This window comes from Limulus polyphemus, unplaced genomic scaffold (genome assembly GCF_000517525.1).
Source record: "Limulus polyphemus unplaced genomic scaffold, Limulus_polyphemus-2.1.2 Scaffold147, whole genome shotgun sequence".
In the NCBI taxonomy this organism is placed as follows: domain Eukaryota; kingdom Metazoa; phylum Arthropoda; class Merostomata; order Xiphosura; family Limulidae; genus Limulus; species Limulus polyphemus.
The window spans coordinates 590702-605874 of NW_013665757.1; the positions used below are offsets into that span (position 1 = coordinate 590702).

Consider the following 15173-nt stretch of genomic DNA (forward strand, 5'->3'; position numbering starts at 1 on the left):
TATTTTATATTTATATATATATATATATGTATATTAATAAGAAAAAACAAAAACTTTACCTACCTACCTATGAAATTCTGTGTTGGTCAATTGGGTGATGACAAGCAAGCATATTTGTCAATGTGGTTTTTGGTGTATTATTGTAAATCATCATCATGTAAATATTTAAACCATAACCTTTATTACTGTTAAGTGAGGAAATCAACTTTTCTTCATGACAGCCAAAAAATTTTTACTGCAACAAAAACAAATTTCCCCTGTACTTCATCAGACATTTGTAACTAATCATAGGTGCTGTTTTATCTGATGGAAAATTACTGAAGTTCGAAGCTGTAGCGTTCAACTATTCTTACACGGACTTCCAGTCAGAAATTTGTTTATTCTAGATCTGTTTCACTTTATAAGAAATAACATTTTATTGCAGCAGCCCCAGTGTATGTACATTAACAAATGCTAAGGAAGCCTCTCTTAAGGCTAAATGCTGCCATGTCCTTGAAGATGTGAACCTGAACAAATTCTCATCTTACTAGGATTTCTTCAAAATGCACAGAAATTTCTTTTAATGTGATAAAAATCAAATGTAGATATACTTGTTAAATTTCTAACTAGAGATGTATTTTTGCGGCTCTGGTTAACTGAACCAAGTTTTGTTACTTGTTATAAAACAAGTTGTTAATGCAAGGTGTAGAGGTTATGTAGAATTTTTGGTTTTATCTGATGAAAAATAGAAGAAAAGCTGAGATTCTCATGTTCATTTTTTCATAAAATAATGTGTTTCATTGGGCTTCTTGACTATAAACAATGAATAATAAGTTTCAACGTTACTATTCACTGAGACGTATTTCATTCTAAATTTATAATAATTCAAAGACTATTGTGGGGTTTCTTCTTTCTCTTCATTTGTTTCTTTAACTGTTTCAAGTTCCATTTGTATCCATTTTCTGGTCTAGTCTGAAATACTCAGCATGGAATCTTAAAATGTCTGATTTATTGTAATTTGGAATTGGTATTTTTCATGAAGTATTTTTCCATAAACTGGAGTATTTAGATGTTTTACAAACATGCATGTATTAAACACAAAGATAAGCATAATAATATTATTGTAAAGTTTTATCATGTAGTGAATATAACATAAGATAAAACTTTATTGTCATAAGAAAATCATTTCACAAAATTAGGATGATTTTTTTTCTCGTAGCATGAAATAGGCTTGGTTGCAGTGTATGTGGAACAAGACTGCCTGCCTGTTGTGACTGTAAGTACTATTCAGGTTTCCTACTCAAATGTAATATTCTAGATAAAAGTTGATGGTCACATTATAATTAATCTACAAAGTATGACAAATAAAAAGTGGTTAATATAGACCATTAAAGACTGTCATTAGCTGCTTGAATCGTGGAATGTCCGTTTTTATTACATGATAGTTGGATCAGTACCTTTTAACATGAGGTTGATATCAAGCACCAAGGGTGGCCATTAGCTGTTCTAAATGTGGATTATTTCACTTCTGTTAGACTATCCTAGTACTTTATGTAATGATCCCTGGGATGGACAAAGAAATTAGAGAATAATAATAGTAGAGTATTAAAAAGAAGCACATATTGCGATCAAGTTTTGGGTGCATGATTAAATTATTGTCTGTAGTGTTAAGATTTCTCATGGATCTTAAATTAATTAGTTATCAGTAATATTTAAACATTTTAGAATATGTTTTCATAAGTTATTTTAATGTGTAATATATTGTATGTTTTTTCTATACAGAAGATCTTTGTGTGATACTCAGGATACAAGATTTAATATAACTCAGGAGTATGAAATAACTGAAAATTCTGTTCTATAGAACTCATTTACTCTGAACAGCATAACATCAGTGACAAACGTTACAAGAGTCAGCAGAATGGACAATAACCATCCTCACTCTGAACAGGCATACGAAGCACCGTACATGTCTGGTAAAAGTTTACTTTGTATAAACATATAGGTAGCACATAGAAGTCAGGCTAACAGAACGAATGTTATTTAAATTACAGATTTTCTCAGTTATGAGATTTTGGTCCTAGAAATGTTTGTAGCTTACAAGAGAACTTGTCAGCCCTATGTACTTAAGCCAGGTCAAAGTTTGTATGTCACAACTTTTTACAGAATTACATTCAAAATTTAATTAAACAACTTTATTATCAACGTATGCCAATGAACTCTTTGCACCAAAATGTAGTTTATAATTCAACTTTTTATATTACCTAAGTTTTAATTTCTGACTTTCAAAAAAAATTTTAATCGGGCAAATTCTGCTATCAAGTACATTTTATTTTACTAAAAGAAATATCATGAGACATGAAAAGAGCATTTAACACTTCCCCTTTGTGTAATTTGAAGGTTCTCAGTCAGGAGAAGACAAGCCAAGTCTGCCAGAGCTGAAAGCTATGCTACAGAGACAGTTGGAGTACTACTTCTCAAGGTATGATTAATATTCTACCTTTTGAAATGTCTTGATTTAATGCTGTTGTATAGGATCAGTTTCAAGACTACAAAATCACTAAAATCTTCTGGTTATAGACTCCTTTAATATTTTTAACTCTACTCATTGTTAGTTACTTGGGATAGATATACTACTTGCTTCAAATTTATAAAAAATGTATTATACAATTAACATAAGCATTAATAAATAGAGCACTATTATAGATTTTTGGCTCACCACACGATTTCCACCCAGCATTAATGTCTCATCTCTGCAAACTATGGTGTGGGTGATATAGCAACATAAAGCTTTTTATTAAGGAGTGGTAGTGGTGTATTAACAGTGATGATATTTGAGTAAATGTTGACTTGACTTCTAATAGTCAACTATTTGGTGAAGCCTGTTACTCATTGAATTAGTTGTTTTTTTTTTCATATCCAAAAGAAATCTTTATCTATTCATTGATGCACGTTGGTGTGTTTTAATTGCAGTCTTGGTCAATCCATTAAATTAATGTGTTAGAAAATCAGCCTTGTACTGTACATGTTCACAATCATAAGGCTAGTGTAAAAGAATTTCAGTGTACATGCATGCAAGTAAGTTTTATATAAAGCGTATTGTAATTTTTGTATATTATCTATTATTATTTCTCTATGAAACCATTCAACCACTCCATAAATCTTTAATACAAGGCTTATTCAGTCAGTGTTTTGGTGACTCTTTCTGTGGTTATTGTATATGTACATAAGAATTACAGTTTAATGTGATACCTTTCTATTATAAAGATGTATTTTGTAAGATTGAATTATTAGCTACAATTACTTTGTTGCTCATAGCAACTTTTAAAGACCAACTCTTATCTTTACTCTCTTGACTGATCTTCATAGCTGTGTTTAACATTTTATTTTATTTATCTTCAATGAATTTTGTATAGTTTGAATTAAATATTGCATTATTAACATGGGTTTATGTTGTATGTATTAGTATAGTGTACAATTTGCTGTATTTTCTGAAATTCTCAAAATGTCCTTCATTTTTATGTTAAGCCTGTTAAGGGTCCTTTTATTTAAAGCAACTGATATCATATATCGATAAATTGTTATTAATGTCAAAACATTTGCTCTTACGTGTAAATTATTTGCATATTATACTGTGTTCTCACGGTGACGGCTTTCAGTGTTGGGGGGGGGGGGGTCAAATTTCATTGGTAAAAATCTCTGGTTTTTCCATCCAAAAAATAAAAAATTGTTGTATACAAATATGACTTGTATCCATTCTCTCTCTCTCACTCCACAGCTGATTTGTTAATGCGTAAAACAAAAACTTTTTCTTCCAGAGAGAATCTGTCCCATGATACATTTCTTCTTTCTCAAATGGATAGTGATCAATATGTCCCAATCATAACAGTTGCCAACTTCAACCAAGTGAGGCATCTCACGAGAGACTTGAAACTCATTGTGGAAGTACTGAGAAGTAAGTTTGGTTGATAATGTATTTGTATCTGGGCTAATTTGTATGCTGACGTTTATTTTAAAACTTCTGTTTACCTCCGTCTCTGTAATGTGGAAAATAATTTGTACTTTAATTTATTTGAGTTTCAATGTAGACTATTTGTTTAACCTTGCTAAAGGTAATTGCCCATCTTAAGTGTATATTTGTGTAAGTAGCAAAAAAATTGGTTCTTTATACCAAGAAGATTAATTATGTGTTAATATACTTCATTACACTTTTACACACACAAATGTTCAGTGAGTAGTTTTTCTCATTTTTCTAGCCATACATAGGTAGGACAGAAAGAAAAATAAATAAATAGCCATTAAACATTTACACTATTTCCAATGTAACTATAAAATGTTTGTAGTTGGAAGCAGAACAAAATGAAAATTGGATTGTGTGGTATTCACACAATTTGTACCCCGATACTCTATGATATACATTTTATTTTTACAAAATCTTTTCAAAGATCAAATTCAGATGTGTTAAATGTGGTCCAAATCATTTGCTATTTATGTATGCTACAATACCCTTTGTGTTTAAGACTTCTTTATGACTTTCACTTGGTTTAGTGTAATTTCAGAATACTTGTAATCCATTTTTATGATTGGTCAGCTACAGGGAGAATTCAGATTTTGAGAGTAGGTTTTGGCATTTTTTTTATAAGATTTGTTTCTGACAATGAAGGAACCAAGATGTCTATAGAAATCTCATTCTTTTCCTATTCTTTACAATTTTAATCTACTAATCGTGTTTGCTTTATCAGTTAGTTAACCAGCTGATTCTGGTTTGTTTTAGGAAACTAATTTTCTTTTTACTTAAATGCAGTTTATTTTGCTCTTTAGCTTAATATTTCTTCAATGCAGTAGTTTTAACATTGAACAATGAGGCATTCATTTGTTTCTCCTTGAATAAAATACTATTTTTTATTTCAAGAATATTCTGTGGTTTGTCTCGCTTCATATGCACAGATTACTGTACCTGTCCTTCCAATTACTAGGTTTGTGAAACTTAATTTTTACAGAAATTGGTTAGCTGGTAAACTGTGGAATACCACAACTTGATTAAACTTGTAGGGCTGATATATTAAATCAAGCTAATTTCATTTTGTAATGCTTTTCTTCAGATTTATTTTGAAAAAATGTTGGATAGACCTACCATCATGTTTAAAGTTTAATTACATAGATAGGATTTTTGTCTTTAGAATGTCTTCCCTGTTAATTAAAGCATATGATTTGGTTTAAAATGTGTATTGATATCCCTATAAAAAAAATGAGTATATGTCTCATTTTCCAAGTAGGTAAATAATTTTAGCCTTTATGCTTCTGCTCCACTTCATCATATGTTAGAAATTTTGGAAATACAGATACGTTTTTCAACATTCTTGGAATTTTTTAGATTTATAGAAATTATCTTAAGTTTATGATTATAGATCTTGCAACTTCAAGTTGTAGTTTTCATTTGTGCTAATGACATTAAAGTCATTTATATACATTTAAACATATATAACCCTATCTGTGCAGTGTAAGGCCATCTTTTACAGCTGTACTTGTATACCATTACTTGGTAGACTTCCTGTATTCAAAAATATTTTACTATTAATGTGGAAAAACATACTGATCTATAAGTGTTATCAACAATTTGAATTCATCAAAAAAAAATCACAAATAGCCCAAACCTTTAGATCTTTAGTGGGTTTAAGAGATGTTCTTGTATAAGATCCTAAATGTTGTGTTTATTTCCAATTTGTCTCTCTAATCATATGTGATGTTCTGACTTTGAATCTATTGTGATCTACTTTTTATTTCAGTCTAGAAGTGTACAACATTTTGGTCTTGTTGCTAAGGCCTTCAATATATGTAATTTCCATTTGATATATTCGTGTAACCTATCTGAGAAGCATTTATTAGGTTTTATAAGAGAACTTTAGGTTTTGATGCAGGGGTTTGAGATGTCAGTTCAATAATGTTGCTGTTGAAGGATGATTATGCTGCAAGAAAGCTGCTATCTTTTGTTTGTTGCATGTAAAGAATGGACATTTATGTGTCATTAATGTATAGACCTTAATCTCAGGACTAGATAATGGATATTGAAATTAACTGTCTCACTACAGGGTCGGTCAATTTGACCGAGTCACGTGACCTTTTGTACTTGTTTAAAGTCTTTATAAATTCAGTACTTATAACTCAATATATTGGGTATATCTTCACGAAATTTGGCAGTCTTTCAGTTAATATTACAAGTCTTTTGCTTACAAAAAGTCATTTCTTAGGAAGTATTTTTAATAAAATAAAGATTTGTCCATGAATATATTGAGTATTTGTTTCGAATAGTCCGTGTGCAAAGTAATTTTCATGTTAAAATTAAAGATACCTTTCATCATCTCAAAAAATAGCAAATTTCCTTAAAACCTCCTAAATGCATTTCAAAAATTTTTCTTCAGTAAAACTTTATAGTTTATCTGTTATTTGATCTACCCTATCTCAAAACGGGATTGGTCAAATCGATCGACTTCATAACCACCAGAAAAAAAATCAAAATAACCTTAATTAACATTAATTATGGCTGGAGACGGCTTGAATGGGTAATGAAGAAAAACTGTAATATAAGTTTAACATAACAGCAAATGTACAACGTTTCGACAAGGTTTTGATGATGACAATATTACGCTTAATATGCTTATTATGCTTAATAACTTGAAAAGATCCATATTTTTTAGAGTTTAGTTACTTTTATGATAATAGATAAAGAATAAATGTGAAAAACAAGAAATAAAGTACTTACCCAATCTTCTTTTTTCTTGCCCTTAGTTGTCAAGGAGAGTTAAGCCTGATTTTTTTATAGTAATTTTAGTAATGCACTTAACAATTTTTAGTTAATTAAATATTGCACCAAAGAATATAGACTAATAACATGCAAAAAGTAGACAAATTCACTTACCTCTCAAAATTTTCTTGGCTTTCTAACTATGCGACAAGAGCCATTACAAATTCATCCAAGCTTGTGATTAACTTTCCCACGGGAAAGAATATTATACTGTGAGTGAAATTGATGATATTCTGTTGAGAACACAACATTATACAATACGTCATTTGATAGATGAAAACCTTGACTTTCTATTGGTTATATGTAATATATAATGAAACATAAGAGAGAACTATTAACGAATTGTGAACGAGAGGATGTGGCAGGAGGGGTCTGATTTTCTATTCGATAGCTCTGTAACCAAACAAAATTGAAGGCTATAAAAATTATGGTTTGTTTGAGCAATAACGATTTTATAGAGAGTATTTTATGTTTAATTTTGTACATTTTCGAGGGGTGATGGATAAAAATAGGGATGATGACATGCTAAGAAAATGTGTCACACTAGTGGAAATTCGGGATTTTTTAAAATATATCCTTATAGAATTAAGAACTTAACTTGTATACTATTAAAATATGGATTATTAGCTAATATTTTATGTTATTCTAATTAGTGTAACATAAAAAAAGTAGTTTAATAAAATTTTAAATGTAAGACACTAAAACCTTGTGTCGTGTGCAATAAGGATACCCGGGGCAATAGGGTTAAAATAAAAACTTATTTAATAATTCTTTTTCCTAGTGTTGTGGATTTGTCATATCATTGGTTTTATTTATAGTTGTAGTCAGTTACGTTTAGTGATGTTTTCTGAGTTTAGTATTATAGTCGTGTTTTAATGTTCTTTAATTCTCTGAACTCTAGTTTCACCCGTTCCTCTAGAATTTGTTTATCTTTTTCACTGTTTTAATTTCATTAGAGATATTTCAAAAAGCATTTCTGATTTTAATATAAACTTTAATTTGTTTGAGTTTACTTAATTTTGTTGTGAATGGTAAGATGATAAATTGTTGAACAAGCATGCATAATTGGCTGGTTCTTATTCAAGGCCATACGAGTGACCATCAGATTGTAAGATTTTGTCAGTGTGGACTCGTTTTTCTTAGATTTCATTTTAATCATATGTTTTTGTCACAAGAGTACTTGGGCATTTGATTACATATTTGAAGGATAGTAAAACTCATGATCTTCTCTTTAACCAAGATCAATGTCTATGCTGTAATAAAATATGAATATTTTATGAATCCAGTTGTTCTTGAATTTACTCATCCTTTAAATGGTCATGATTCTAATAACAGCAGAATCATCATGTGAACAAGGTCTGCATGGCACATAAAAATTCATTCTTTTGCTTTAGCAGAAGACCAAAATAGAATCAAAATCTATTCTGTTTTTCAGACACATTATTATGTGATTCATTGAGTGACTTTGATAGGTTTAAAATAAACTTTCAAAGAATTATAGAATCTAAATGATTTAGATTCTCATCTATGTGGGTCATGTAAATTTAAACAATTGTTTGAAAGGAGTGCAAAAAATTCTGTGTATGTGTTGTTAAAATAGAAAATTCCAAAATAATACTCTTGCTTCTCTGCACACAGAAGCTATTCCTTGCACATCTGCCTTTGAAATTTTGTACATGCCACAAGCCTTGAGCAATCTACCACCTAAGATGTGTTATAATGCGAATTGCACTAGTGCATAATATAATCATGATGTGACAATAGCCTTTCACTAGCAGGAGGGCAACACATCCTCTATGCACTGTAGATCTCCATAAGCACTTGCACTTGAAATTAACTTCATTTTTATCCTTGGCACTGTCTTTAATGGACATGTTTCTTTGAATTAAAACTTAATCCATATCATGATATTTGAACAGCCTTTTCACAGTGTTTACTGTGAAAAAAGGTTTCCTTTTAGTTTGTTTTAACCTTGATTTAAAGCTACATCACCCCTAACTGCCTTAAAATGAAATTGATTTGGCAAATTGCTACAATGACAATGAATTTTCAACTTGGTGACTACTACCTTCACCTAAGGTCCTGAAAATGTTGTTAACGCTGTCCATACTTTGTCTGTGGCTGCTGGAGGCTTGTTGGCTGTGAAGATGTTACTGCCATAATTTACTGTGTAGTGGATTCTTTTATGCCTTCTTGTCCCTTTGTTTGAAGTACATTCTCCTCTTTCTGAACCTAACTATGAGAACAGTGACTTTGATCAGCTCTTTCCCCTTCTAGGATTGCACTATGTTGTTTTTTGCCTGTGGAGAATAATATTCCTCCTCCATATCTGTTTGTGAATTTGATTTCTCAGGTTTGTTATTTACTTTCACTTTCTCACATATCATTTAATTCTTTCCATTCTTTACTGCATACAATCATGCCGAGGGTTATTTTATTTTTTTACCTGTTTCTCCAGACATATGTCATTGTCGACATGTTTCTGTATCATCTTTGTCCCCACTTTCAAATTACTCCAAGATTCCTTCACCATAATTTATGAATGTTCCACTTTTCTATTCCTCGATTTTCAATCCCTGGAGTCCCTTCTATCTGCTTAGGGAACTCACCCCTTAACTACAATAATTCTCTTGTGCTCAATTTTCCTGTTTTCACCGTATTATTACCCGTCTCCTTCATTACCCATCCTCTCTTCATATCCTATCTGAATCCCTGCACTGTGATCCCAATAGTTTTTTTTTATTTATGGTCAATCCTTTTCAATATCTTTTTCCTTGTCCCTTGTTGGGAACTTGTGGGATGTGACACTACTCTCTACCATTCATCTTTCCCATTCTTATCTCTGTGATCTCCATTTGACTCCTTTTCTTTGTCCTGAAGTGTTTGGGAGTGTTCCTAATGCTTTGAAGGTACAAACCAAGGCTGTCCAATATCAGTTCTCCTTTCCTCCATGGTTTATTGTCTCTTAAAATCTCCTGAGGCTACTCCCATTCCTTGACCTTGTAAGCATTCCACCTCTCTCTCTTTTTCAGTTTCTAGTCCCTCCCTTTGTACTGAACTGGCTCGGGTTCTGTTGGGGCATGTCTGTGTCTGTTTGCAGACAGTTGGACAACTTTTGTGACCAAAAAGTTGGTCATTCAAGTTCTTACACACAACCTTTCTTTTCACTTCTCATCTCTTCCTCTTCTGTGTCTTGAGGCTACAATATGGATCTTTTAGACTTGAGAGCCATTGAGAAAACCATTTGGTCCTCTCCATGGTTTTATTCTATCTTTTTGTTGTCTCCCAAACTAGACCTTTCCTCTCTCGACCACTATCTGGTGGTTCCTTGGTTCAAGATGGAGGAGTTCCAAAACATACATACCTCTGCTCCCATTTATATCTATTACTCGACTGCCAGGTTTTCATTTTTGCCCATCTAAGCATTGGTCTAATTTTTTCTCGCTTGCTCCAGTCTTGTGATACCCACCACCTATGTTAATGTGCCCTCTATCCTGGTATTGTCACTTAGGAGTTTCCCAGTATTACGATAAATCGAGATACTTTGAACATTATCATGTTATCTAGTGGATTTCATAACAATAATAATAATTTAAAAACAAAAAATATTTTTTTTGCTGATTATGGCTGGCAAGCTGATTATGGTATGAATTTTCAGATTATTTCTGGCATGGAGGCCAATGGGGGTGGAGTCACTCTTGTTTGAGACTGTCAGCGATCTTATTCGTAGTGAGATGGAGACATACATTCAGATCTTTGGTGGTCCGTTGGTGGTGCTCTGAGGCTGCAATTGAGGGTGATCCTCGACTATTTGGAGAGACTTTGAATTCGCTTTTTCCTATGCTGGGGTTCAGGGTTTAATTCTTTAGGATGGATGTAGCAGATGGCCTGCAGTTGCTTTGCTTTTACGATACAACTTATATTACCTCATAAGATGTTGTTCCAATCAATGATAGTCATCACGGGCTTTAATTGGCCTATTAAAAAACGAAAAGGAGGCCAATTTTGGATAAGCTGCCTTTGATTTTTTCTTCTTCTGTTGGTTCCTTGAGTGTGTGATGTTTTGGGCTTTTTCCCAGTTGCTTTTTGAGCTTGCAACTTAAATGATGGCTGAAAGGTCTGGGAACGATTATTTTCTGCCTTTGATTTTTTTTTCTTCTGTTGGTTCCTTGAGTGTGTGATGTTTTGGGCTTTTTCCCAGTTGCTTTTTGAGCTTGCAACTTAAATGATGGCCGAAAGGTCTGGGAACGATTATTTTCTCCATACACAGAAATTATGCTTCAGGCTGGAAGGTTTATTTCTTAGTTATGTGAAGGTACAGTTAGGCTTTATCTGACACATTGTCAGAACATTGTAATTTTGCCTACCACCACTAGGTGGAGTCATTTTTCCAACTCTCAAATAATTCCTGTTTCTCGAATTTCAGGGTTCCAAGGCAGAGTTTGTAGTTCACATATATAGGTCTATGTCCCTAATGGGACAGAGTAAGTCTACGGACTTGCAATTCACCTTCAACATTTTGTATCCTTTCAAATCTCTTTGTTAGAAGACTCAGGATCACCAGTTTTATTGAGAATGAGCTGGATCCATTGTTAGCATGCAATGCCTAGATTCTCCAAGGTTCAAAAGTCAATCATTCCTCAATCTATGTTTATTTTTCTTACTGGGATTGTAGATGTCCAACTTGGTTGTAGATAGCTCCTATCTGCTCTTTGCCTTAGTGGTGGAGTTCCACCACTATCAGCATTTGTGGTTCACATGGTTCAGGTACTGCAGTGCTGTTTTTTTTGTTTTTTTTTCATTTGGTCTTGCATAACCTTAATATGGATTTGCTGTATTGTACGAGTTTTCTTGTCCCCTTCATTTCATCTTACTGTGCATACACCATTCCATGGATGACTGGTTACTGCTGACAAGATCTTGTCAATTGCTAGAGAATTATATCCTGATTCTGCTTTCAGATACAACTCAGGCAGGCTTCTCTTTCGGGACTGTGACATCTATTCTTGCTCCAATTTAACATGTCATCAGTCTGGGTATTTTTCAATTTTCTTCTCTTCTCTCAGTTGAGCTCAGCTGTCTTCCATCCTGCTCAATGCTATAGAATAGGATACCACACTTGTACTCACCTCTCCTTCTCCCACTGCACTGATGGTTCTTTCTCTTCTGGGAATGTGGGCATCACTTAAATTCTTCATGCCTTTGGGACAAGAATGCAAGCATTCATTTTATTGGTCTTTAAGCAATCAGGGATCATATACTTCTATTTCCTGGTTTTTCCAGTTTTCTTAGACAGGGTCATTCTTTGATCTTGAGGGGTTGTTAAGTCGGGATGCTACTACAATTGGGTTCCTCTACTGCCACCTCATCCAGAGTTCCATTCTCTTTGTGAATGCCTTGCTTCTGTGATGGGGTACATATATTACCAGTCAGGAATTCAAGAGTTTATGCACGTTTTCATCCTTTTTGCTTTTCAACAGGTAAGGTCTCATGGTTTGGGCTTCTTATGGGGTAAATTGTCAGGCTTCACTCTGACTTTTCTGCGGGGGTGTTTCGTATATCTCAGCAAGGAGGCATGTGGTCTAGGGCTCCTTATTTTAGAATTTTGGATCTTCTTTTTTGGAACTAGTCTTATCACCCTTCTAGCTTGAGGTGATGCATGTAGTAGCAGGTTAGTTCTCTCAATCCAAACAGTTTCTCCTTACAGAATAGATGTTGCATCGCAAGGTTCAGTTGGATTGCCTCTCATTTTGCAACTCTAATTGGTGGGTTGGCCTTTCATTGGATCACCCAACTACTGGCAAGTTGGTCTCCAGTACCTCATCTTTGGGCATTGGCACTAGATGCTTTCCATCTGGACAGGATGGGATTACCACTCTCAATCTTCTCTCCACTTGATATGTTACCCAGGGTACAAAATTTGATTTGTTCCAACCCATTGTCAGATCCTGTTGATCGCACTAGATTGGTGGATACACCTGGGTTTATGCTTCGGTGGTCCCTTCTGGTGTGTCCAAATCTTCCACTTTGTTTTAGACTCTTTCTGTGGAGGCAGCCATGATCAGATATGGTGCACCCGACTATTGAGAAGCTCAAACTTTTGGCATTGGGGTTTGATTTCTAAGGTTGACATGTATCTGGCTCAGTTTCTGCTTAGTTCAAAAGTCACTTTTCTCAAAGGTAATGATATGCATATTGGCATTGTTGTATTGAGAGGAGGTTGAACCCTTTTCAATCAGTGGTGTCAACCATAACCTGTTTTTTTTTACTTGTCTCTTTGGCAGAGGTTTCTGCATCTTCCACGATTGTTATATTTTACAGCGGCCTTATCGACTACCATTCAGTTATCACAACTACATATTTTTGAGTCCCCAGTACTCTCCAGATTCCTCACATAGTTTTGGGTAGTTGGTCCCAAATGACCATTCCAGTTACCTAACAGGTAGATTCAGGTTACGTGTTCTTTCTCTACACTTGTTTGTCCCTGACTCTTGTATGCCATGTATCTCCTTTACCTGCAGGTTTATTTTTCGTGGCTGATAACCTATGGACATCACCTGTCTGAATGATTTGCACTATTTGTCCACAGACAACTTTCTCATTTTCTCTACATCCTCAGATCAGTTCTTCTTACCCAACGCACTGTCAAACAGGAAAAGGGGTTCAATTCTTTTCTGTGATTCGTCTGCTCACTCTTTCTCTCTGTGCTCAATGAGATTTTGTTATTGGTAATGTTCATTGAGTGTCTTGAAGGTTTTGTTGCCTGCATTTATACCTTTAGAAACACTTTATTCTGGGCTCTCTTTGAAGGCGAGGTATTTTCTGTGCATCACATCTAATCAGATTTCTCTTTTCTATGCCCTTAGCAACCCAGTTGATTTGACTACAAGAGGTCACTGTATGGACTGGCATGTGGACCTCCCCCAATACCTTTATCTCATATTATTTGTCTGATCTGGCAGTCTCTTCATCTGAGGGTTTTTGCCTACCCCCTGTAGCTATCTTAACTATTTCTGCTAGATTATCCAAAGGGATGAGTATTATTATTTCTACCTTTCAGGGTCTCTTACCTTGTTTTCACAGGATCCCACTTTGTGGTGAGTGTTACCCAGACAGGTGTGCTTTTATCAAACCAGTTCTGCACTATTTCACTATAATTACTACTGGTTGCAACAGGCTCTGTAGAAATGAAGTGTTCCATAAGAACACGTAGGAGCTCACCAGTTGGTATTACCTTACTGTGCTGGAGTGCCACTCATGAATAAAGCTAAAGGGGAACCTGCACGTCCCTGCCAATCATCAGGTGGAATAAATTAGGGTGGGTTTGCTTTTAAAAATTTAGGGAACTTGGTTCACTTATTGCATTGTTTTCAGAGCACTGTTCCTCAGGACCCCAATGTACATTACCCTTGAGATTCTATTAGTGACATGAGGTGCAAATACTTGGTGGTCAGTCATGTCTTTTTTCCACTTATCCCTGTTACATGTTGGCTCATTTTGTTTTCCTCCTTTCGTACTTTCATCGAACAAAATGTATACTCTGCATGAGATGGCTGCAGTCTCCCATTAGTGTTACGTACCCATTGTAGGTGTCACACTCTATGGGCTTTTCCATTCAGTCACCTTCTCTGAAAGGAGCTCATCTAGGTTTTTGAATTTGCACCAGCTCCTCCAACATATCACTCTGGGGTTCTGTCTACTGTATGCAGAGAGGTAAGAATAATGTTTTATAAGTTAATATTTCCTTACCTGAAAATGTATTTCCAATAGATACCTCTCTGTACATCTTCCAGTCCTTCCTTCCCACTACTGGTGCTCATTATTCTTGTCTTGTCTAAGTACAAAGTTAATTTTGAGTGCAAGTGTTTATGTGGGTCTATTACACATGGAGAATGTGTCACCTTCCTGCTGGGAGAGGGCTGTTGTTACATGGTGGTTACATCATGCATTAGCACAGTTCACATTATAACACACGTCTTAACTGGGAAGTAGCTCATGCACAAAACTTCAAAGGCAGGCGAGTGAGGAATAGTTACTGTGTGTAGGTAAGAATCCATTAGAATACATTGTAATAGTAACCTGAAAATTATTACTTTCTCCTTGAGAACTACAAACCATGGTGTTAGTGTCAGTATAATCTGATATATAGACAGCTGTTATATGATATGGATTTTGGTAATGCAGGAAAGAAGTTTTTTAAAATATACTTGAAGGAGTAAAAAAAATTGAACCAGTGATCATCTTCTTGTATCTATCATACAAGTAGTTAAGAATTTAACCCTATCACCACAGGTATCCTTTAATGCGCATGACACAAGGTTTTAGTGTTTTACATTCAAAATTTTATTAAACTACTTTTTGTTTATGTTATACCAATTAGAATAGCATAAAATCT

The 15173-nt window shown here is 34.2% G+C and overlaps 1 protein-coding gene across 4 annotated transcripts in view; it reads left to right on the forward strand.

The window, feature by feature from the left end:
• LOC106475522 (la-related protein 4B-like) overlaps nt 1-15173 on the forward strand; it is a 101361-nt gene that overhangs the window by 44632 nt on the left and 41556 nt on the right. For 2 of the 4 annotated variants that reach the window (XM_013936204.2, XM_022380695.1), the window contains 4 exons: nt 1199-1255; nt 1762-1952; nt 2377-2458; nt 3795-3931. In XM_013936204.2, the coding sequence (XP_013791658.1) occupies nt 1898-1952; nt 2377-2458; nt 3795-3931 (274 nt within the window). In that variant the 5' untranslated portion in view covers nt 1199-1255; nt 1762-1897. The remainder of the gene's footprint in view (nt 1-1198; nt 1256-1761; nt 1953-2376; nt 2459-3794; nt 3932-15173) is intronic. The other 2 variants (XM_022380707.1, XM_022380704.1) reach the window with 2 other exon arrangements.